At 37.1% G+C, this 25,110-nt stretch overlaps 1 protein-coding gene across 2 annotated transcripts; it reads right to left on the bottom strand.

The window, feature by feature from the left end:
* Window positions 1–380: 380 nt before the first annotated feature.
* On the bottom strand, window positions 381–25,050 carry paip1 (poly(A) binding protein interacting protein 1). 2 transcript variants are annotated; one of them, XM_003216195.4, is made up of 11 exons: window positions 24,677–25,050; window positions 17,747–17,895; window positions 16,528–16,716; window positions 10,786–10,898; window positions 10,098–10,209; window positions 8,673–8,798; window positions 6,696–6,802; window positions 4,214–4,331; window positions 4,065–4,119; window positions 3,393–3,486; window positions 381–1,885 (listed from the first exon to the last, which is right to left on the bottom strand). In XM_003216195.4, exons 1-11 carry the CDS (start codon window positions 24,852–24,854, stop codon window positions 1,786–1,788), a joined length of 1,341 nt encoding a protein of 446 aa, XP_003216243.3. In that variant the 5' UTR covers window positions 24,855–25,050; the 3' UTR covers window positions 381–1,785. The 2 variants fall into 2 exon arrangements, with proteins under 2 accessions (XP_003216243.3, XP_062828500.1); XM_062972430.1 differs by having other exon boundaries at window positions 17,747–17,890; window positions 24,677–24,829.
* Between the last annotated feature and the right edge of the window lie 60 nt (window positions 25,051–25,110).

Here is a 25,110-nt window from a genome sequence, read left to right as displayed (position 1 = left end):
GTGATCAGCACATTGGGTGCCATGCCAAAAGATCTCAGCCAGCATTTGAAAACAATGGACATTGACAAAATTACGATCTGCCAACTGCAAAAGGCCACCCTACTGGGATCTGCGGGCATCATCCGAAAATACATCACACAGTCCTAGACACTTGGGAAGTGTTCGGCTTGTGATTTTGTGATACGAAATCCAGCATATCTATCTTGTTTGCTTAATAATAATAATAATAATAATAATAATAATAATAATGAAAAATGAAATGTTAAGGAAGCACTTGCCAGCAAGTATGGAGAGGCTGCTTTAGCATGAAAGCAGAGAAAGGAAACTTTGGGAAGATTCTGTGTTAAGAATATAAGTGAACAAACAGGAAGACCAAAACATACCCAACAAAACAAAGTTGTTTATTTTTTCTCTCCAAAATATGCTGTTAACTAAAGAAATGGAAGAACCAGATGTAGTAGATGCTAGCTGCATTAACAGACACAAACCGTACCGAGTTATAACAGTGCAATATTAAAGAGCACTATTTACATGCATATTTACAATCTCTGTCTTTATATATGCTATTTAACCTACTTCTTGGAAAGGTCTACACACACAGTTGGTGTTAGGAAATAGACTCTACTTCATCTATTCAATATAATGAGGAACAAACAATTTAGAAGTCTCCTGGGATAATTTTTACAGGGACAAAAACAGATGATTACAAGCGAAAATACAGTGACCAACAGACTCATTCAGAATGGGTTATTTTCTGTAGCATGAAACTGCTTTATTTCTGATTGTGATTGTATAATATATCTAAATTAACAAAAACTAAGAGCAGCAGAAATGCTATGTTGCATTACAATGCAGTATTTGCATTTTGGAAGTAGATGCTTGTGCCACTTTTAACTAAAAACAATTAAAGTATTTTCAAGAGTGGAAATTAATAGAGAATGGCTCCTTTGAGGCAGAAGGTTCTGAATCCTCTAAAACCAGTTTTCCTAAAACCAATGTCTCTAGATTTTGGACTACAACTCCCATCTTCTCCAGCCAAAAAGGCCAATGATTCATGATGAAGCTAGTTGTGTGGCAGCATTTTTGAACTTAAGCCTTGGAAAGAAAGGCTGCTTTAAAACATGAAAATGGGGAGCTCTCAGTTTCCTTATGAAGTGGGTTGGTTAAACACTGTTTGAAAGCAATCCTGATTATGATTCGGCCTATTAGTTCATTATGGAAAGCTATAATTTTTGTGCACTCTTCATCCTAGTGGGAGAATCATTAGCATGAGATCCAAACTAAATCAAGTTAATGAAGATAATGTTAATGAATGATATAATGTCTACTCAATATCTAGCTGTTTTGAAAATACTTATTTGCAGTTTTTCCTTGGGTGCTTCCAATGTTCATGATTGTAAAAAAATTAAACACTTATCTGACAGTCCCATAAATTTAAAATATGTACCATATGGAAGAGAGTAGTTCAATTTGATTCCACAAAGAAGTCAAAATTTACTTTATGGTTTGAAGGGTTTTACTTTCAGCAAAAAAAAGGAACTTGTTCCAGCCTAAGCATGGTTTATTTACCTGTACAGAAAATAAACTATGATATATACACATTGTTTTTAAGTTACAGGATTTGTTTACATTTTTTGGCAGAATTTTGACAAAATGATAATTGCATAACTTGGAAAAACTTAATTTGCTTTACTTGAGCCAGGATTTTGCTTCCCTTCTACTTGCTATTCAAACCTATGCTGGTTTCCTTAAAAAACACAAACATTAATAATTATGTGCAGTGTTTCATTGTTTCCGCTTGCGTTCTGATTCTAAGCAAAACTTTTCATATGCTTCTTCAATTTCTGGGTCCATCTCATCATCATCATCATCATCGTCAAAGTATCTGTAATAAATGCATCTGTTAGTTTCTTATTTTGCCATATCCACCCACCCACACACACACACACACACACACACATACATATATATATATACACACACACCAATCTCTGAGGTAAAAGAAAATACCAATATGAAAATATTAACCTCCACATGAGACATAACATTTCTGCAAATTTTGAAGCTATGGAAATAATAAAAAACTATTCTCATTTCCCCCCAGAAAAAATGAAAATGTTTGGAAAAAAAGTAGTATTAATATCCTTTACAGGTGCTAATTCACTTTATTACTTTAGGAATCATACAATCTATTATTGTGTCTTGTATCTAATTTTGTTTGGCCAAATAGAATAATGTTTGGAGTATTAAAAGAGCAGCTTATTCTGATAAGGAACATTATTTTTTCAGATTCCTTTGATATGAATGGAACCACAAAGGGAACCACAAAGCATTCCATCCAATATATATATATTAAAATACCCCAAGAAAATGATACCGAAGTCAGGAATTTCAATGATCCCATACTATACATAGGTTTACATAGTTTTTACAAAAAAGGGGAGGAGTACATATTTGAACATCTTTGTCTTAAAAATTATTTATGATTCCAAAAGGAACATTTTTCTGGGAGGAAAGGATTTGGAAAGTATTGATAAACCTGCTTTCTCCCCCTTAAATTTTCTTCTTCTGAGCCTTCACATCTCTGGTTGATTATATCAATATGATGCAACAACGTTCTGTGCAGCTCAATTTCACCAGGAATAAAATTGCTGGCAGTTATGCTACAGATGGATTTGCTGAATGGAAATTTAGAAGTAAGCTGAAAGATGCAGAATTGCTCTGTTTTGTAAACTATCCTGCTAGTGCTTCACTATCCAAGTCTGTATCATGGAATCCTCAACTAATATATTCCATCAATGGGATTCACCGAGTGTCCCAATGCAGCTGTTTCTAAGAATGGAATCCTTGCAATGCAAACTAGCCTTGCTTTCTGATTTGGAATGATTTGTGTTCCAATTTTGAAGATTTGCTTTGTAATGGGGAAGAATGTACTTCCTGGGAGGAAGTCGTACTATAAATAAGTATATAATAACTGACGAAGAAGATAAATTATTTTGTGCACGTAGTAGCAAAATGGCTTGGGCAAATGTTCAACACTTCTAGGTCTTGGTTTCCATTTCCTTGTATTGTACAAACAGTAATTCTGGAAACAGAAGAGATGCTGCACTGAAAGGCCAGCTGTTCAGAGAATATTTTTAAATTCAGCATTATTTTTGTGCAAGGGAATGAATTACTATTATTATCTATATTTGCGATAGTTTGATGTCATAACAAAGTAAACAACAAGGCAAAAATGTAAGAAGATAAACATATTAGAAATGAAAAGGACTTTAAAAAAATATAAGCCACAAATTATTTTAAGCTTGTTAGTTTTTGAAAAGCAGTGCCTAACGCAGTGCTTCTAAACATCAGACTGAAGGTATGAAACAAATATGAAAAACAGAACTTACAAGTCTCCAGTTCCTGACAAATCTGTTCCATTTTCTTCACATTCGTGAAACAAATCCTGCCTATCAAGGAGTTCTTGATATTTCTCCTGATAATCTAGGACAGTGATATTTTTAAAAAATTAAGACTGTTCTTTCAAGTATTTTATTCAAAATATCTATAATAAACACAACAATATACCAATTGATACTTGCTCAGAGACAACAAAACACACAAGCTTGACCTATGTTATGATTATCATGAGACTTTATTTAGGTGTATCATTGTTTCATTCCATTTCATCATCTTTACTTATTCTGAACTATGCGTTTTCCAAAGACAATTCCCTCTAAGCTTCTCATGCTAGTGTTTTATCATGGATGGATATACAGTAAAGTATCCAAATAATCTTCCCATAGCAGCATTCCTTGACAAACAATTTAAACTCTGCAAAAAATATAAAAAGCAACTGCTAATATTTAGCATATTGTATATACTAGGTCTGGGCAAACTTCAGCCCTCCAGATATTTTTGATTTCAGCTCTCACAATTCCTAACAGCCGGTTGTGGGAGTTGAAGTCCAAAACACCCGGATGACTGAAGTTTGCCCAAGCCTGATATATACGGTTATTAGCAATCCAAGCTACAGCTATTTTCTGCTGAAAAACCCAGACAAAAATGAAACGTTGGCATACCTGGATCTGCTGCGGTGAATGGCACACCTTCCGATGTGTAAAATGTTGGTTCATTCTAAAATGTAAAACACAACTATTTATAAGTTTCCACTAAATTCTCAAACTTAGCACTCATGTATATTCTGATAAAATCTATCTAAAAGTATTACCATAAAATAGTTGGGATCATTTTCTGGAGTTGCTTCCCTGTATGTTGAAGTTATATGTACCCTTCCCCAGTTACTTGACCGTAGTTCTACTAGTTTCAGAAGCATATGCTTTACATCTCTGAAACAGACAAAAATACAAAATAAAAACCAATGTTTCCAGCACTAAGGGGAAATTTATTCATACTAATTGCAATCAGAACTAATGAAAGGAAGGTATAAAAACTACTCTTGATATAATTTTGTAATTAATTCATAGTTGTTAGTAAACTAAATAAGAAACTAACTCATCGTCAAAGGGAATTAAACTTAGAAGTAATAATCATTCACATTTTTCTATGATTTTAAAATGAGGTCACTATTGTCATGCAATTGATATAAATGCAACTTATCAACATATATATATTAAGTAAATGTGACACAAAAACATTTCAGTGTTTGCATTTGCCAGCTACAGCTCTTTAGATTTATTTCCTGTCCTTCTCTAAAGGTTGAAGAAAGAATATCCCCAGTTAACTGAAATGTGTTTGGAAACCCCAAGGTGGCTCAGACTATAGCAGTCAGATTGTTAACAAAGCTAGCATAACAAATATGCTTCATCTGTGCATAACAATGTATTCTACAATTTACAAAGCAGAGGGGGGGGGGGGGAGAGAGAATCCAAATATGGTAATAATTTAATCAGACTCTGGAACACCCTTCACAGAGAAGTCAGACTGGCATTTTTCTTGTTATCTTTCCATAGGCAGGAAAATACTTTTTTTATTTTGGCAGGCCTGAGAAGGCTGGGTCTTTCATAATGTGCTGGGTTTTTTAAATTAGCTGTTTTGTTTTTAATGGTTTATGTTTTAACAGGTTTTTATTTTTGATAGCTAAACAACAGTTAAAACTTTTTGTATGTTGTTTACTTTTAGCTGTGTTTGTTTTAACTGTTATCAGCTGCTTTGAATCCTGAACTAGGAAAAAAGAGGGACAAATATATCGGTGCAACAATAACAACAGCAATAAAAATGTAACTGTACAATAAAAACAGCTATAAAAAGCAATGCAATAGTACAGTACATCTACATGGATTTCAAGCTGGCTTTTTTTTAAAAGGAGGTCCATTAAGTTATTCCATAGGACTTCCTGTAACAGACCTTGCAAGCTGGTGTTTGTTTATTTATTTATTTACAGTATTTATATTCCGTCCTTCTCACCCCGAAGGGGACTCAGGGCGGATCACATTATGTACATATAGGGCAAACATTCAATGCCCATAAACACATCGAACTGAGACAGAGACAGACAGACGCAGAGGTAATTTAACCTTCTCCTGAGGGAATGTTCGATTCTGGCCACAGGGGGGAGCAACTGCTTCATCATCCCCTCTGACGGCACTTCCTCACTTCCAACATTGTCAATTAGTTAAACTTGCCTCCCCACTTTTATAAGTGGTACCTTATTTCCTACTTGATAGATGCAACTATCTTTCGGGTTGCTAGGTCAGCAATGAGCAGGGGCTATGTTTTATTTTTAATTGACGGGTGCTCACCCCACTACGGGCTGGCCTTGAACTCATGACCTCATGGTCAGAGTGATTTATTGCAGCAGCTGTTTACCAGCCTGCTCCACAGCCTGGTATTGTCTGTTATCTTTCATGTACCAAAAAAGGATTAGTCCTGTCCATCCCAATATTTGCTTGTTTATTTCATACTGGTTTATTCCAAAAGTATCAATTCCTTTTACTGGCTAGCCCACACTGACAATGCCAAATTGACCTTTATTAAACCAGTATCTAAATGATGGAGATACTATAGAGAACTATTCTAGGATGTGTAGAAGTCATTTATTTCTTGCAGGATCCCTAGAGCATACTTGTACTGGCATTCTGTAATATAACTTTAAATACAGTAAAGTCTCACTTATCCAAACTTCTCTTATCCAATGTTCTGTATTATCCAACACAGTCTGCCTTTCAATAGTCAATGCTTTTGTAGTCAATATTTTCAATACACTGCAATATTTTGGTGCTAAATTCATAAATACAGTAATTACTACATAACTTTACCATGTATTGGACTGCTTTTTCAGTCAATTTTTTGTAAAACATATTTTGGTGCTTAATTTGTAAAATCATAACGTAATTTGAGGTTTAATAGGCTTTGCCTTAATCCCTTATTATCCAACATTTTCGCTTATCCAGCGTTCTGCCAGTCCGTTTATGTTGGATAAGCGAGACTCTACTGCACACGTAAAATGAACAGTCATAAACCAGGCAGTTAAGCAATACAAGACTAAATTATACTTGGCAATAGCATTAAACATGGCAGATATGTTACTATAATTTGTACTGCAAACAACACAATGGCAATCTTTAGCTAAAGATTTGAGCAGAAAGCTTTAAAAACCTCCATTTGCTACAAACCTCTTAAGAAATAGAAGGGGATTATTATCATGCAAAAATAAAAGGTTTTTAAAAAGGCCGCTAGAATTTTCATACTACCTGCTGCAATTTGCATCCAAAACAACATTTTCAATTTTCTGTATGATTTCATTCATATGACTTGTCCCTTTTTCTTTCCATGCATCTTCGAGCACAGAACCTGTCAACTGGGGAATGCATGCCATTAGCAAAGGCATTTTCAAAAGTGATTTCAAAAATCAGTAAAATTTCTACATCATTGATTGTGTGCTCAACCTGTTTCAAAAGCATTTTCTCACTAACTCTAAAGAAATGTAATTCTGTAATATGAAGCACAAATATTCACACCCCCTCCCCAATACTTTAAACTCTTCACATTTTTTTGTAAACCCAGAACTGAGATGGATGAATTTGGCATTGTTAACACTTGATGTTTATATGATACTCAACACTGTGCAGGAGCCAAAAACTGTTGCAATTATTGGTTAAATAAGAATTCACCCCCTTTACTGCGACGTTCTTCCAAGTATTGATTCAGTGGGTGAGAGTACTATGCAACAAAGAAGTACCAGTTTGGTTTATGTGTTTAGCTTTTGTTTCACAACAAAAGTATGTAGCACTTTCACAGTGTTGAGTAGGAGCCATGGTGGCACAATGGGTTAAACCCTTGTGACAGCTGAACTGCCGACCTTAAAACCTGAAGGTCGGTGGATTAAATCCACAAGACGGGGTGAGCTCCTGTCTGTCAGTCCCAGCATCCCATGCAGGGACATGAGAGAAGCCTCCCACAGGATGGTAACACATCCAGGCATCCCCTGGGTAACGTCTTTGTGGATGGCCAATTCTCTCACACCAGAAGCGACTTACAGCATTTTCTCAATTAGCTTCTGGCACGATAAAAAAAACAGTGTTGGGTTTCTTGTGGACATTGTGTACAGCAATGCCAATTAAAACCTTTTTCAGTTTATATTTCATCAAAATGTGGAAAAGTCAATGAGGAGTGAAAATGTCTGCAAGATCCTGTGAACTAAGTGGTGAAATGTGAAAAGAGCATATTTTTATTAATAATATATTTTTATTTATCCACAAAAAGTAAATGTGGCTCAGATATACTTGCAAAATTTATGTCACATACTACAGATAACAATTCCCTGTATAAAACCTTTTACTCTTTTCTAAAAATCTTTAAAGAAATACTTGCAAAAATATCAATTAGATAGGTTACACATGGATATATTATTATTATTATTATAATATATAGCAGTCAGAAAAGCTATATAGCATTCACAATTAATATTTTTAAAAGAATAATCATGCCATAAAGAACTCCAATAACATTTGTCAATGGCTTGCCAGATATGCTAAATTCACAAAGAACTAGATTAAAATGCTGGTTTTTTTGGGGGGGGGAAGGGCTTGGAAAACTGTTGTATTTTTTTGAAGTGGTGGCCAACTATGCATAATGACTAGACACATTTTAAATTTTCAGGTTTATTTCCTAATAAATATAGACAAGATTTGACTCCCTTTTGAAGGTATCATGGTATTGGATGAGAAAAAAAAATCAGTGCCTTCCATTCATGGAATGGCTGAAGTTCAATATGAATAGCATAAATAGTTTTTATTTTGGGTTGTTGTATGTATTCCGGGCTGCATGGCCATGTTCTAGAAGTTTTCTCTCCTGACGTTTCGCCCACATCTATGGCAGGCATCCTCAGAGGTTGTGAGGATGCCTGCCATAGATGTGGGCGAAACGTCAGGAGAGAATACTTCCCTGTGATCCCGGCCATGAAAGCCTTTGACAACACAGTTTTTATTTTACACTTTTCTCTAAGAAAAGTAGAGAATGGTATATGATGGATCAACCCTTTCCATCTTCACAACCATCAGATGAAGTAGCTTACTCAGAGACTGTGGCATATCTATACATGAACTTCATGAATGACTGATGATCTCAATCAAATTCACCTTTTGTATACAGTACTCTTCTAAGTGTGCAAAAATCAAACGTCTGTGTAAAGCAACCAGCAACATTCTCAAATAATAAAAAGCTCATACTTTTAGTAGCTTTACTGCACATGTTAAATTGTTGTCCACAGGATTAGAAAATAGAGTATGTAATAATTCTTGAAGTCCAGTCTGAAGAATCTCTGCTCGGGTTAGCTGGCCTTTAGTTCCTTTAATCTATAAATATATAAAAAAATGTGAACAGTTACAAGATGTTAAGATTAGTCTTGTCATCTTAGAAACCACTGCCTTGTCAAATTAAAAATATTGGAAATTATGAAAAAATATGTATCTGGAATTGTAGTTCCCCATATTAACCAAACTGCACACAGAAAATATATTGGTCTGCAATCTAATAGGATATAAAAGGAAGCGTTTTAGGAATTTCTGTTTAGAAAAAGTTCTTAATTCACTACAGCAATTTAGTTGTACACGAAAAAAGTAAAAGAATAAAGCCTTGGTCTAATTATGATTTCCAATTACAGCAAACACACTAGAATAATAGAACATAGAGTTGGAAGAAACCTCGTGGGCCATACAGTCCAACCCCCTGCCAAGAAGCAGAAAAATAGCATTCAAAGCACCTCCAACAGATGGCCATCCAGCCTCTGCTTAAAAGCCTCCAAGGAGCTTCCACCACACTCCGGGACAGAGAGTTCCACTGCCAAACAGCTCACACAGTGAGGAAGTTCTTCCTAATGTTCAGGTGGAATCGCCTTCCTGTAGTTTGAAGCCGTTGTTCCGCATCCTAATCTCCAGGGCAGCAGAAAACAAGCTTGCTCCCTCCTCCCTATGACTTCCCCTCACATATTGATACTTGACCATCATGTCTCCTCTCAGCCTTCTCTTCTGCAGGCTAAACATGCTCAGCTCTTTAAGCCATTCCTCATAGGACTTTTGCTCCAGACCCTTGATCATTTTAGTCGCCCTCCTCTGGACATTCCAGCTTGTCAACATCTTCTTTAAATTGCAGTGCCCAGAACTGGACACAGTGTTCCAGGTTTGGTCTGACCAAGGCAGAATAAAGGAGTAGCATGACTAAATCAGTAAGCATATCAATGTATCACTTACATAAACCTTACCAATTCAATGACACTACTCTAGCTGGGAATTATGCTGGCTGCCTATTTCCTAACAAGTCAGGCTTAATGTTTTATTGTTTGTTAAGACACAAACCAGGATATCTGAGAAGTCATTGGCTTCTTTACAGATCAACTCAGTATTTAAGGCCATCTGGAGAAACCCTCCTGTTAATGCTACAAGCTCCTACGGTCTGCTTGGGAGCTGTTCAGAGCAGGGTATTTAATGTGGTGGCACCTATTACATTGAATGCTCTTCCCCTAGAAATCTGTCATGCTCCAAACATTCTTGGGGTTGGATACATGTTACAGTGTACTTTGATGCCACCTTCCTCAATAAATTTCTGATTGCTATGAATTAAAAAAATGTTTCTAACTAAGATAAAAATGTTTTTACCTCTAGATTTAAATAAAGTTCAGCTAAAAATAGCACAAATGCATGGAATCTTTTTCGTGCAGCTTCATCTCCCTTTGCAGCTTCATTTCTATTTTCAAACTCTTTGTGGCACCTAAAAAGGAAAACTTGCATCATGGTTTTGCTTTTCCATAATTTAATGTTTTCAGTTTTTGCTGTTAAAAGCAATAATCAAGATAAAAATACTGAGTAAAAATATAAAGTTATAAATAGATACCAAGGAAAAAGATGGGTTGATTTATGGAAAATTAATTACATATCTGTGTGTTTCATGTCATGAATGCAGCTGTTCATGATCTAGTCTATTAAATAACTATTCAGAGTTTTGCTATGGGGGCAAAACTGTGGAATGGCAGAGGGCTGCCCCAATTTGACACCACTTGTACTGCTATTAGTACCAGGGTCTCTTCCAATGGAATTTGGGAAAGTTATTTACTATAACATTCAAGACAAAACACCTGAATACAAGTGGAAATAAGGAGAGGTTTGATTAGTTTTTCAGTCTCCAAAAAAAAAGCCCTTGGATGTAAAGTGATCAGAAATTAGAGAACATAAAAAACTGTTGTGAATGCCTGTTGGACAATCTTTCTTGAAATCATCTAATTAACCAAATGCCACAATTCCCCCCTCCAAAAAAGTATTTTGAGCATGCTGTGCAACACATACTCACCTGAGAAGTAATAACTGTCTGAAGTTACCACATTGTGGATTAATGGTGAGATGATGAGAGAGGTAATTGCACAGCCTTGCACCCATATATGAAAAATTTGGAACAGATGTAGCCTTAAAACAAAAGAACAATTTTATTTGTAAAATAAAAAACATGATGATTTTGTGGGAAGACAGGATTTGGACTTATGTGAAACATTCTTCTGGGGAAAAAAATTCTCCTGGAATGCACTACCTGAATTTCAACTGAATAACATCCAGTGCATTAACTAGCTTTTAAGGCTCTCATAACAGCCCACCATCCAGCCCTTCACTAAAGGGTCAGAAACCCAGCTCTTATTTTAATGTATACAGTGGGCCCTCCATATCCACAATTTCCACTGACCATGGGTCATCACATTCCATATTATTACATGGCGGAAGCATGCATGTTCATGTCACTGGTATCAAATAATGCGCCTTTACTGCAAAGCAGAAGCAGGTTGGACTGGGTGACCCCTGGGTTGCTCCAATGATGATGATGCTTATTATTATTATTATTATTTCAAAGGCTGGATGGTCATTTGTTGGGGGTGATTTCATTTGTGCTTTTACTGCATGGCAGGAACAAGTTGGACTGAGTGGACCATGGGGTCTTCCACTGAAATACTGTTAAGTTTATGTTGGTTAAAATTGTTCTTAATTTTAAATATTAAAATTCTTTCTTCTATTTTTTGCACTACAAATAAGATATGTGCAGTGTTCATAGGAATTGTTCGTTTTTTTCAATTAGTTCACACAAATATTTTCCATCCATCTGCCACTAGTTCAGCTCACCTATCAAATTTTAAAATGCAGTGTGGCCCCTGTGTTCAAAAGTTTCTTGGAGTTCCACAAGAAACTTTTCCTTCAAAAAAGGGCTCTGTGGCTTTAAAAGTTTGAGAACCCCTGGGTTTATTATCTATTCATATCTCCTTATGAAAGGAGAGGCATTGAACAAAGATGCCTAAGGCCTCCTCCAAGTTTTTCCATAGATATAATTTCATGGGCACAACATCAGGTCAAGAATATCAAGTGTCAAGAAAATAGCAGAGTGATTCTGTCTTGCATGCTGTAGCTGTTTATTTCCTGGAAAGAGAGTTACAGCTTGCAAGATAGAATCTCTGTGCTATTTTCCTACAAGCCTAGTTCTCTTCTAGAAACAAAGTACAAATCTAATTTATTTTTAAATGGCACATGCAACTGTTGTTTTCCAGTGCCAGCCTGTTGATTAAAAGATCTACAGTTTCTTCAGACGATTAAGATTCCTTTGTGTGAACACATTAATTAAGTGTGCATCCTTTTCCTTCTATTTAAGTTATTTAGAGCATAATTTTGCCTCTAAAATATCTCTATTTCTCAAATCACAAAACCACATCAGTGCTAACCTTCATGAATGGAAAAGAGGAAAATGAAAGTGAATACAGAGACAGTTTTTTCTGGAAATCTTTACTGAAGGATACAAAGGACACAAAGAGGATGCCTAGGTCCCAGTTTATTCACAGACTTTGTAAAAACTTAAATAGAATATGGAAAGTGATGATCCATGGTTAGTGGAAATTGTGGATTTAGATTCTTTCAAGCATGTGTCCTTAAGAAGATGGCAGCTTCCTTGCTCATTTTAAGTTCAAACAACCTTGAATGGAAACTCAAAACTGTTATTTCAGCAGGATTTAAGTGTGCATGATTGTGGCTCAAATTAGTCCAATCCTAAACCATTCTATACCATAAAACAAGTCATTGGCTCATATACAGCTTTTTTTTCCCTTCCAGTTTCCCTCCTTCCACACAGATCTAAACATAATCAGATGAATCATTTAAAGGTTGTTCTAACCATCAAGAAATAACACCATCTGGGGCATCACAACAAGTTCTGGTTACAAGGTGGAAATGGGAGGATGGAATCATTATGTAAGCAGTAATCCTGTGATACCCTTCTGATCACTGACCAAATTTTTATGATGGGATGCTTTACTAGAAAGGGTATTTTAAAAATATACAGTTGGACTTCCATATCTACAAATTCTGCAACCACAGGTTCAACCACCCACAGCTTGAAAATATTCAGTAACAGCAATCCATAAAGCAAAACATGATTTTGCCATATTGCAGAAAGACACAATTGTACTACGCCATTGTATATAATGAGACCTGAGAATTCGCAGATTTTCGTATTCACTGAGCATAGTGGAATTAAACTCCGCTGAATGCCAAGGGCCCAATGTAATCTGAAGAAGCCAAAGGACAAAACATGTGTCTCATTGTTACACAGTCACAGATATAATTCTTAACTGTTTATTCCATTTAGGCACTGCCCTTTCCCCCAACATGGGAACCAAGGCAGCTCACAAAGTTAAAAACATAATAATTTTAAAACCTAAAAAGTAAAATGAACGCACAATTTGAATCACAGTAAAACCATTAAAATCTTGAAAAGGAATAAAATCATAACCAAGTTACAAGGGAGCATACATGTGCCATAAAAGGCCCTTTATAAGCAAGCAATTACTTTTAAAAATGTACTTGAATAATAACACTTTCTGCCTATTAAGGAAAATAGAATTATCATCATCATCATCATAGAATCATAGAATAGTAGAGTTGGAAGAGACCACATGGGCCATCCAGTCCAACCCCCTGCTAAGAAGCAGGAAATCGCATTCAAAGCACCCCCGACAGATGGCCATCCAGCCTCTGCTTAAAAGCCTCCAAAGAAGGAGCCTCCACCACAGCCCCGGGGAGAGAGTTCCACTGTCGAACAGCTCTCACAGTGAGGAAGTTCTTCCTGATGTTCAAGTGGATCATCATCTATATCCTGCCTCTTCTTGCTGAAAGGAAATTCGAAGTGGTTTTTTTCTTCTTCATGTCAGGAGCAACCTGAGTTGCTTCTGGAGTGAGAGAATTGGCCATCTGCAAGGACGTTGCCCAGGGGACGCCCGGATGTTTTTTGATGTTTTACCATCCTTATGGGAGGCTTCTCTCATGTCCCCACATGGAGCTGGAGCTGATAGAGGGAGCTCATCTGTGCTCTCCCCGGGTGGGATTCGAACCTGGCAGCCTTCAGGTCAGCAACCCAACCTTCAAGTCACAAGGCTTTTATCCCCTAGGCACGAACATTAAAATATATCAAACACAGAACTTATTAAGAATACAGTTAAAACCAATAAATAAATAATGTAAAAACCTGTTAAAACTATGTAAAACAGCATGCCCATTTTGGTCTTAAAAACTTTATTCTTTAAAAGCTTTCCTGAATAAAAAGGTTTTAGCCTGCTGCCGGAAGTACAGCAGGGAGGGGGGCATTCTGACTTCCCTGGGCAGGAAGTTCTAGAGTTGCAGGCCAACCATCAATTAGGCCCTCTCTTGTGTTCCCACCACGAGAATGCCTCTCCCAAGGATCTCATGATTCGGGCAGGTTCATGCCAGGAGATATGATCTGCCAAATAGCCTGGATCTGAGCCATAGAACAGAAGGAATTCTATCCTAGCCCCTTGATAAAGGGAATTCCACAGGGTGGGAGCAGGCACAGAGAAAGTTCTCTCATCCAACCAGTGGGAGCAAAAGAAATCCTGATACGAGGATCTCAAGACTCTGGAAGGTTTGCAGCGTGTAAAACATTTATAAATCACTGAAGGTGTCTAATAGGGATGTACAATTTTTTCATTAGTCGTATCAAATTAGTTAAATTCGTACTTACAATGCAATATCTGACACTCAGGCATGGCCTATGCCAAAAACTTAAGAATCTAAACGTGCCCAATACTTTTCATTTGCATTTTGTAAATCTTGGAAGCCTCCCAAAGTCAGTTTCATTTTCAATGCAAGCAAGCAAAGCAAAACCAAAATGCTGCCTTTTCTCTTTAAATTAATGGCCTCTGATCATTAGGAGAGGAAAGCAGCATGGAGAAAGCAGAGTTTACTGGGAAAGAGACTGAGAAAGCAACGAGTTCTGGGATATGTCGTTTGGGACGTTGAGGAGCCCTATGCCAGAGAACACAAAAGGCCCTGCCTGAATCTTCATTTCCCAAAATTTTGCTCAACATCAGAAAGTCCAAACCAGGATAAGGGAAAGATTTGTTCCTCTGTAGCAGCAGCTAGCCAGTGTTTCAATACATTTTTGAATCTGCAAAGAGGAGGACTGACTGATACTTCAAGTAAGTAAATCTCTGTGCTGGGCTGGGAAGAAATCCTTAAATGGAAGTTCTATTGGTTAATATGAGAGACATTCAATGAGATAGCTGTTGTGGCTTTTTTTAAAACATGTTTTTGTCAAAATTTTAAAAATTTCCTAAAATCAGTAGATGCAAGAATATTTCTGAAAGTTGGGGGGAATGATCCCATTATCTTGTGTCACTGTATAGAAAACTCAAGGAGAATTTATAAAAACTTTGAAAATTCCCCAAAAATCCATGGAAAAGTGAAACGTTCTGAGACTTGATGGGCTAACAGTGGTAAATGTGTTCTACCACTGTAGCAAGTTTCACCCAATATCTGTAAAAATGAAGGAGAAAGGAGCCCTTGACGTTTCCCCACTTGTGCAATTACTATAATGAAAAAGTAACAAAATATTCACTAATACTTTAGAAATACTTTAGAAAAGAAATGTCAGCACCCTCTAATTTTATGAGTTTTGAAGCATTTTTTTCATCGATTGCACAGCACTAGTGTCTAAGAATGTATCAGTAACTTTTGAAATCATAATGTTACTTACACACATTATTCTTCTGGCTTTATCTCCTTCTTGTATAGAAACATAATAGGAGGGCTTACTGGAGGGGCACAAGTAGAATTTTGCTCAGAGGATGCTGTTTATTCCCTTTAGATGTGCTAGGAAAAGCAGGTCCTACAATGAAAACTTCTAAACCCTTCAGACTGCCAGCCTTATTTTTTCTCCACTTTCTTTGAGGGCAGGGAGACTGTGACCTATATGATGGCTTCTAGATGACAATTTTGGTGGTAGGACATAGAATCGGGAGAGACCAAAGGTCATATAGTCATAGTAGGTATCTTCTTCATGCTCTGCCATCACAGAGCAGGTCTCCTTCCTGCTAAGGGCTGAAGTAAAAAAACACAGAGCCCACCCCCCAACATTCCTAGGCTATTTCTCTGTACATAGTTTTAGGAAATAAAGGGGTTCAGATGTTGGGGGGGGGAGTAAAAAAGAAGTAAGGGAAGCTTTTATTCCTGAAGGGTTGGAAAAGAGATGCAACAATAGTAGAAAGGACCTGGGGAGGGGAGGGGGAAATGGGAATGGAAGGCTAGCACAGCAAAAAAGAGCTTTCCCCCCTAAGCTCTCATAGTATCATCTGCTTGGGAATGGATGCAAGTACTAGTACTGGGTCCTGCTTCCTCTTGGAGGAGCTAGTGTGCAGTATTTGGGTTGGTTTTGGATGCTTGCCTTTCCAAGTGAGAAGGGAGGGAAAACCTGCTAAAGGATGTTCTTAAATTAACTTGAAGTTGAAGATAGATAAAGTGAGCACAAATGCTTTGCAGGTTAGTGTTTAAAGGCTTTTTAATTACTATTTTAAAGTTATATGAAACACCACATTCCCAGTGCAAACAATTAACATCCCATTCTTTGAATTCTCTGACTGGTTCAGTCTTCTATACAATTTAAAGGAATGCACTGTTAAATTCCATTAAGGTGTTAGAAAGTCACTACTGTTTTTGTATAAATGTAATGTTCACTTGTCAGTTACACTCATGCACAGATGCATGAAGTTACCTGTTGGTATACGAGTTCAACTAGTTCTTGCAATGCTTCATCTGTAGTAACAGAACCATTTAGAGTTTCTGAAAAATGTGCTATTTCAGTTTCAAAACAAGCTGGCTGTTCTGCAAGGTGGTTTAGAAAGTCCTGCACATATTCTGTGAGCGTTGGATATCCACCACTCCCGTCTTCCGAAGAAGAATCCTGAAAATAAATAAGGGCAACAAGCTTAAAAAACATCATTTGTGACTTGTCTTATATTGTACATATAGGAAACATGAGGGCCAAACCAAAATAGATGTCACTACAGTGCTGTTTTCTTACCAAAACATGCCAGATACCCATGGTTTAAAACTGCACAGTTCTATGCAGTAACAGATATTCAATTCCTCAACAGGCTAGGTGGCTTAGCTGAAATATAAACATGGAAGATACCATAAAACAACCTGCCCCCTTTGTTGCTCCATAGAGGAAGTCCCAAATAAACAGGATTCAAATTACAAGACTTAAACATTAGGAAGCATTTCATGAGTGGAAGAACTGTATCACAGTAAAAAGATTAGATTCCTATTCATTTGAAGTTTTTAAACAGAAGTCGGATGACCATCCTTCAGGGATTTTTTGCTATGGATTACTGCTCTGGCAGGAGGTTGGACTAGATGAATGTTGGTGTTACTTCCAGCTCTACGACTGTATGATTCTATAAGGAAACTACAGAAGAATAGCACTTCTGAAGCGACTAAGAGAAAGCAATACAGTAGAGTCTCGCTTATCCAACATAAACGGGCTGGCAGAATGTTGGATAAGCAAAAATGTTAGATAATAAAGAGGGATTAAGGAAAAATCTATTAAATTCAAATTATGTTATGGTTTTACAAATTAAGCACCAAAACATCATGTTTTACAACAAATCAACAGAAAAAGTAGTTCAACACACGGTAACATTATGTAGTAATTACTGTATTTACAAATTTAGCACCAAAACATCGCACTGACTACAAAAACATTGACTACTAAAAGGCAGCCTGTTGGATAATATAGAACACTGGATAAGTGAAGGTTGGATAAGTGAGATTCTACTGTATCTTAAAATTGAGCTAATGGTGGTAGATTTCCACAGGAACAAAGGAAATTTCTAGGACAAATCAATACGATTTTGAAGATCAATGACATCTCTTCCACATTTGCCTAAATTGCTTGTAAACAGGTGCGAGAAAATATGTTAAATACTTACAGTAAAATCAGGAGTATATCCGGAAGGATAAAATTCAGGTGCATTCACTGACAGCTTTGATATTGACGTTGGTGCCATAATCACCTTAGGTTTAGTCATTGCAGAGCTTGAACAATTATTTTCTGATAAAGATGTAACTCTTGCCTGTTCTGAGAAATGGTTTAAAACCATATTAAATAGTTGAGTATTTCAATAAAGCAAGGAAACAATAACCAGGAACAATAAATTATATTTATAACTTACAAATTCTGATAGAAAATATAGAATTATGGAATTTCAAAGTCACCAGCTAGACAAATACATGTAAATTTAACTCAAATATATAATTTTATGAGCCAGCATAGTACAGTGGTTTGAGCGTTGCACTACAATTATGAGATCAAAGTTTGAAGCCCTACTTCCCCACCTTAATCAGATCATACACTCAACCCCAAGGGAAGGAAAGGCAACCTTATCCAAACAAATCTTGCCAAAATAACTATGTAATAAGTCTGCTTTAGGATCCTCATACATCAGAAATGACTTGAAGGATCACAACAATAATATAAAATATTTTTTAAAAATATTAATAAACCAGAAAAATATATCATTTGATTGAACACATATATTTGGAAATGATATTTCAATCCACAGTGTCACGTTTTATAGCAGAATATCACAGAGTTCAATCTCCAATGTAGAGATCCCACATCAATTCATCTATTAAGTACATGTTCCTTTCAAATAAAAACTGGGATTTAAAAAGTGCCCTAACAAATCTATTTCTTTATGCCACTGGAAAACTTTCTCCTAGACAATGTAATGTAATGGGATAAAAATGCTCCATTATGTTCTTCAGCAAACCATGATGCAGCAAAGCAGAAATGACATGCTCTGATTGTCAGCAGGCTGTATCTATTCAGTGAAAATCAGTTTTTCCACTGGAGAGGACTAAAATTCTCTGAAGAAATACTCTACACCAGAAAAAGGATTACTTTATTTTATCTAGTTTTATTCACTTCCATTCCATCTTGTATTTCCTATCTCTAATTATTTAGATTATTTAGATGAAACTCACTTGAATCTGTACACATAAGCAATCAATTTGGGCATTTTGCATTTTACCACAACAGACAAATGAGAGAGAGAAAAGAATGACTGTAGGAAAGGCTTAATCTCCAAATATAACAAAACAAGAACAATCCACAAAAGAAATCAACTCAATCACTGACAGTCTGAGAGTCTACAAAGTAACTTGAAGGACAAATGAACGTGTAATATAAAAAAAAAATCTAATCATACGCTTCAAGGAAACCCCTAGGGTCATCTATTCCAACTCTACAACTAAACCACTCCTGAGAAGTGGTCATTCAGCCAATGAACACTGAATTCACCCTGGCTTGGTTATGATCAAGGCTGTATTAAAATAGAGATTTGTACCAATCTCTCACTAGACCAGATTGCTATTGTCTAGATTTTAGTTAGTTATTTACAAAGGAGCGTAATTGAGAACATTGCATAGCAATCTTAGGATATAGCAACCCTTTCCCCACCATGTCATCTGACCTGCAGAAGGCTGAAGAATTCACCCTCCAACTGATTCAGTAAATATTGCAATTTGATTCTGACATACATTTGAACAAACTGGATTTTAAAATCTTCACTAATTGTAAAATGTGCTTGAACTCCCCCCATCCATTACTACTTTTTTTTACTGATACAGGAATTCAAGAGAAGTCAGGGTAGAGTAGTGGTTTGAGCAATTAACTACAAGTCTGGAAACCAGAATTTAAATCCCCATTTGGCCATTAAAACCCACTGGGTGAGCTTGGACAAGTCACACTCTCAGCTTCTGAGGATGGCAATGGCAAATCTGCTCTGAACAAATCTTGCCAAGAAAACCACATAATAGGTTGCCATCAGTCATAAACAACTTGAGGGAACACAGCAAGAAAGAGAATTCAAGCTAGCCACCTCCCTTCCCACAAAAAACAATCAAACCTGTTTGATACAATGCCTGTTCGCTTTTTTAAAAAGCCATGTTTTAAGAGGCAAGTAAACCACACAACTTTCCAAAGTTTCTAAGGAAAATGTAATGGACTGCTCCTGAGGCTCATCAAAATGCCTGGCGGTGCAATGGGTTAAACCCTTGTACCAGCAGGACTGCTGCCTGATAGGTCGGCGGTTTGAATCTGGGGAGAGCGGGTGAGCTTCCTCTGTCAACTCCAGCTCCCCACGCGGGGACATGAGAGAAGCCCCCCACAGGATGGTAAAACATCAAACATCTGGGCGTCCCCTGGGTAACATCCTTGCAGACTGCCAATTTTCTCACACCAGAAGCAACTTGCAATTTCTCAAGTCGCTTCTGACATGAAAAAAAAATGAAAATGCAGTTGATGAATTTCACTAGTAGCCCTCCACAACCCCAAATTGGGGGAGAGCAGCCTTAGCAGAGGATGGGGAACAATTTAAACCTTCTTCTTCAGGTGCATCTACACTATCAACTTAATACAGTTTGATACTTTAACTGTCATGACTGAAGGCCATGGAATCATGGGAGTTACAGTTTTATATGTTCTTTAGCCTTCTCTGCCAATACTGCTGGTGTTTCATCAAAACTACAGTTCCCATGATTCTACAGAATTAAACCATGGCAGTTAAGTGACGGGGAACTGCATAATTTTGACAATGTAAATACAACATTCTGCTGAATTTTCCAATAAGTCTATGGCATTTCAAACTCAACAAAAGGTATTTTGAGTTACTTTGTAAGGTGTTTGTCTTTACCAGTTACATGTTTTTAAAGGAGAAAAAAGCTCAAAGAAAGCAAATTTTGGGGCAAAAATTAAAGCTGTCTATTGCAGCATTTAATGTATATTTTCTATCACCCCAATTTCCTGGCCCCTATTCCATCTTAGTTGGACTTAGTATCCCTTATCCAGAATTTGAACATCTGAAATACTTCAAACTTCAAAATTGTCCAGGTGAGGGGCTGAGATAGTGACAGCTTTCTGATAGTTCAATATACTGCATATAAAATTAACTACTGGCTAGATGTATAAAGTGTAAATCAAAGTTACATCAATTTTATGTTTAGACCTGGGTCCCATTTCCAAGATATCTCCTCATGTATATGCAAAATTTAAAAACCTGAAGGACAGAACACTTCTAATCTCAAGGAATACTCTACCTACATTTGCAAAACATGCCATATTGACTGCCTCTTCTACAATACAGATAAGTTCAATTAAGTGGAGTGAAGGGGTCATGCCAACCCTTTTCTCCTTTAAAATAAAGAGCCTCAGATGGAAGAGAGGGAAAAGATAAGAGCAGATGGGTGAAGCAGAGCAGGAAGAACATAAAGTTGTACCATGCAAATTATTACCAACTGAAACTTTCCTGAGGTAATGCTGAATCCTATTATTTATTGCAATCTCCTAGAGACAATGCATTTTATAATTATTATTGATTGCAATCTACCTGGGGCCACAGTGAATCTTGTTATTTTTAGCAATCTACCTGAGGTGACTCTCTCTCTCTCTCTCTCTCTGTCGAATTAATTACAGTCTACCTGAGAAATCCTGGAACCTGTTATTATTATTTGCAATCTACTTGAGGTGATGCTGAATCATTATTATTAACTGCAATTTTAACTGCACTGAATCTTATTTGCAGACCACCTGAGGTGATGCTGCATTTTATATAATAATAATAATAATAATAATAACAACAACAACAATAACAATAACAATAATAATAGCAATTTACCTGAGTTAATCCTGGATCTTATTATTATTACTAATCGCAATATAAGGTGATGGTGTATTTTACTATCATTGTGGCTAACAGCAATCTACCCGAGGTGGTGCAAATCGTATTATTACCGAGATTATTCTTTACAATTCACTTGACACTGTATCCTACTAGTATTATTAATTGTAATCTACCCAAGGCAATAGTGGAGCTTATTATTATTATTACTAATTGCAATCCACTTGAGGCAATGTTGTATCTTACTATCATTATGGCTAATGGCAATCTATCTGAGACTGTGCTGAATCATATTATTAAGATTAATAGCAATTTAGCTGAGGCGACCTTGGAAACTACTTTTATTAATTGTAATCTGCCTGAGGCATGGTGGATGTTGCTGTTATTAATTGCAATTTAGCTGAGGCAACACTGGATCTTACTATTACTAATAGCAATTTATCGGAGGCAGCCCTGCTTCTTATTACTAATTGAAATTAGTAAATAGGTAACCCTGAATCTTATTATTAATTGCAATTACTGCTACTACTAATTGCAATCAACCTGAGGTGATACTGGATTTTACTGTTATTATGACTAACTGCAATCTACTGGGAGCAACCCTACTCTTTTTCAAATTATTATTATTTATTATCATTATTACTATTTGCAATCTACCTGAGGCAACGCTCGATCTTATTATTATTACTAATTACAATGCACCTGAGGTGACATCAGGTCTTATTATTTCTAACTGTAATCTTCCCGAAGTGATGCTCGAACTTAATATGATTATTACTAATTGCAATCAAACTGAAGCAATGTGGATCTTATTATTATCTCTCATGGCAATATCTACCTGAGGTGACACAGAATCTTACTATTATTATCAACTGCAATTGACCTGAGGCATTATTATTATTATTATTATTTCTAATCACAATCTACCAGAAGTGACACTGGATCTTGGTATTATTATTAGTGCCCATTTGCCAGAAGTGAGCTTCGTTCTCACTATTATCATGACTAACTACGATCCACCTGAGGCAATAGTTAATCTTATTTATTATTATTCTAATGGTAATATCCACCTGAGGTGACACTGGATCTTACTATTATTATCAACTGCAATCTACCTGAGGCTATGCTGGATCTTAGCATTATTATTGACAATCCACTTGAGGCGGCTCTGGGTATTATTATTATTATTATTATTAATTGTAATTCACCTGAGATGATTCTGGGTTCTCTTCTTATTTTTTTTTATTATTATTATTATTAACAATCCACCTGAAGTGACTCTGGGTCTTATTACAGTTGTTGTTGTTGTTATTTACTAATTGGAATCCATCTCAGGTAACACTGGATCTTCTTCTTTCTCCACCTGAGATGACTCTGGTTTTTCTTTCTTCTTTTTCTTATTAATTGTAATCCACCCAAGATGACTGTCTTTTCTTCTTCCTATTATTATTACTAATTGCAATCCACTTGAGGAGACTGTTACCTATTCCTCCTCTTATTTATTTATTATTATTATTATTATTATTATTATTATTATCATTATTATTATCATCATCATCACTACTACTAACTGTAATCCACCTGAGCTGGGTCTTCTTCCTCCTCTTATTTTCTTCTTCTTTTTCTTCTTCTTCTTCTTTGCAATCTACTTGAATTGATATTGGGTCTTCTTCCTTCTCTTATTTATTTATTATATTATTACTAATTGCAATCCACCTGAGACGACACTGGTTCCTCTTCCTTCTCTTATTTATTATTATTATTACTACTAATTGCAATCTACCTTATCTTCTATTATTATCAACTGCAATCTACCTGAGGCTATGCTGGATTTTAGCATTATTATTAATGACAATCCACCTGAGACGGTTCTGGGTCTTATTATTATTCATTACTAATTACTAATTGCAATCCACCAGAGGTGACTCTGGCTTTTTGTCTTCCTCTTATTTATTATTTGCAACTCTCCTGAGTTGACATCGGATGTCTTCCTCCTCCTCTTATGTGTTGTTGTTGTTGTTGTTGTTGTTGTTGTTGTTGTTGTTAGTATTTGCAATCCACTGAGATGACTCTGGGTCTTCTTCTTCCTCTTATTATATTATTAATTGCATTCCACCCTAGATGACTCTGGGGCCCCTTTCACACAGTTTAATAAAATTCTGCATTATCTGCTTTGAACTGGGTTATATGGCAGTGTGGACTCAGAGAACCCAATTCAAAGCAGATATTGTGGGATTTTCTACTTTTATATTCTGGGTTATATGGCCACGTGGTGAGCCCTGGGTATTCTTCTTTCTCATATTCTTCTTCTTACTACCTGCAACCCACCTGAGTTGACACTGGTTCCTCTTCCTCCTATTTATTATTATTATTATGAACTGCAACCCACCTGAGATGAGTCTGAGTCTTCTTCTTCCTATTACAGTAGAGTCTCACTTATCCAACATAAACAGGCCAGCAGAACGTTGGATAAGCGAATATGTTGGATAATAAGGAAGGATTAAGGAAAAGCCTATTAAACATCAAATTACATTATGATTTTACAAATTAAGCACCAAAACATCATGTTATACAACATATTTGACAGAAAAAGTAGTTCAGTATGCAGTAATGCTATGTAATAATGACTGTATTTACGAATTTAGCACCAAAATATATTGAAAACATTGACTACAAAAATGTGTTGGATAATCCAGAACGTTAGATAAGCGAGTGTTGGATAAGTGAGACTCTACTGTATTATGAATTGCAATCCACTGGAGGTGACACTGGGTATTATTTTTCTTCTTACTACTGTAATTGCAATCCACTTGACGTGACATCGGGTTTTGTTATTCCTTCTTATTACTACTTATTACTTCTTGTTATTGCTACCTGCAATCCACCTGGGGTGACACTGGATCTTACTATTATTATCAACTGCAATCTACCTGAGGCTATTAATGACAATCCAACCGAGGCAGCTCTGGGTCTTACTATTATTATGAACTGCAATCCACCTGAGGTGACATTGGGTCGTCTTCCTCATTATTATTATTGTTATTACTCCCCGCAATCCACCTGAGGTGACTCTGGGCCTTATTATTATGACTGGATCTGAATAGTCTGGGGAAGAAGACCTTTCTCTGGCTCTGATCCTGACTGGCTGTCCTCCTTCCTGGGACGAATGGCGGCGCTTACCTGAGGCGGCGGGGGTGCGGGCTGGCGGGGGCGCGGTCTTGGGGGGCCGCAGGGGCTCCTGGTGGTGGCCGGCCCCTCCTCCTCCTCCCATCCGGGGCCCGCTCTCCGGAGCCAGCGGGGCGCCTCCGCCTCGGCCCCGCCCCGCCCCGGGCGCGCGGTCGAAGCCGTTGCCAGACATGTTCGGCCTCAGGCGCTGCTCCGCTTCCTCCTCCTCATGAGCAGTAGCGGCGGCGGCGGGGAAGGAGACCGCCTCTCGGGTTCCGCACCAGGCCCGCCCCTTCCTTCCTGCCTGCCTCCCGAGGCGAACCCGCTTCACTTTCGCTTCTTCCCGATTCCTCGCACAAAAACCGACGAAGGGCGGCCTCCTTGCTCGCTCTCTCGCCCTCCCTCCCCGACTGGCTGCGTCGCCCAAATTCCCCTCGCAGCGCCCCCTG

This window comes from Anolis carolinensis, chromosome 2 (genome assembly GCF_035594765.1).
Source record: "Anolis carolinensis isolate JA03-04 chromosome 2, rAnoCar3.1.pri, whole genome shotgun sequence".
Lineage (NCBI taxonomy): Eukaryota > Metazoa > Chordata > Lepidosauria > Squamata > Dactyloidae > Anolis > Anolis carolinensis.
The sequence above is the reverse complement of the archived record's forward strand: the minus strand, read 5'-3'. Positions and strand labels throughout refer to the sequence as shown.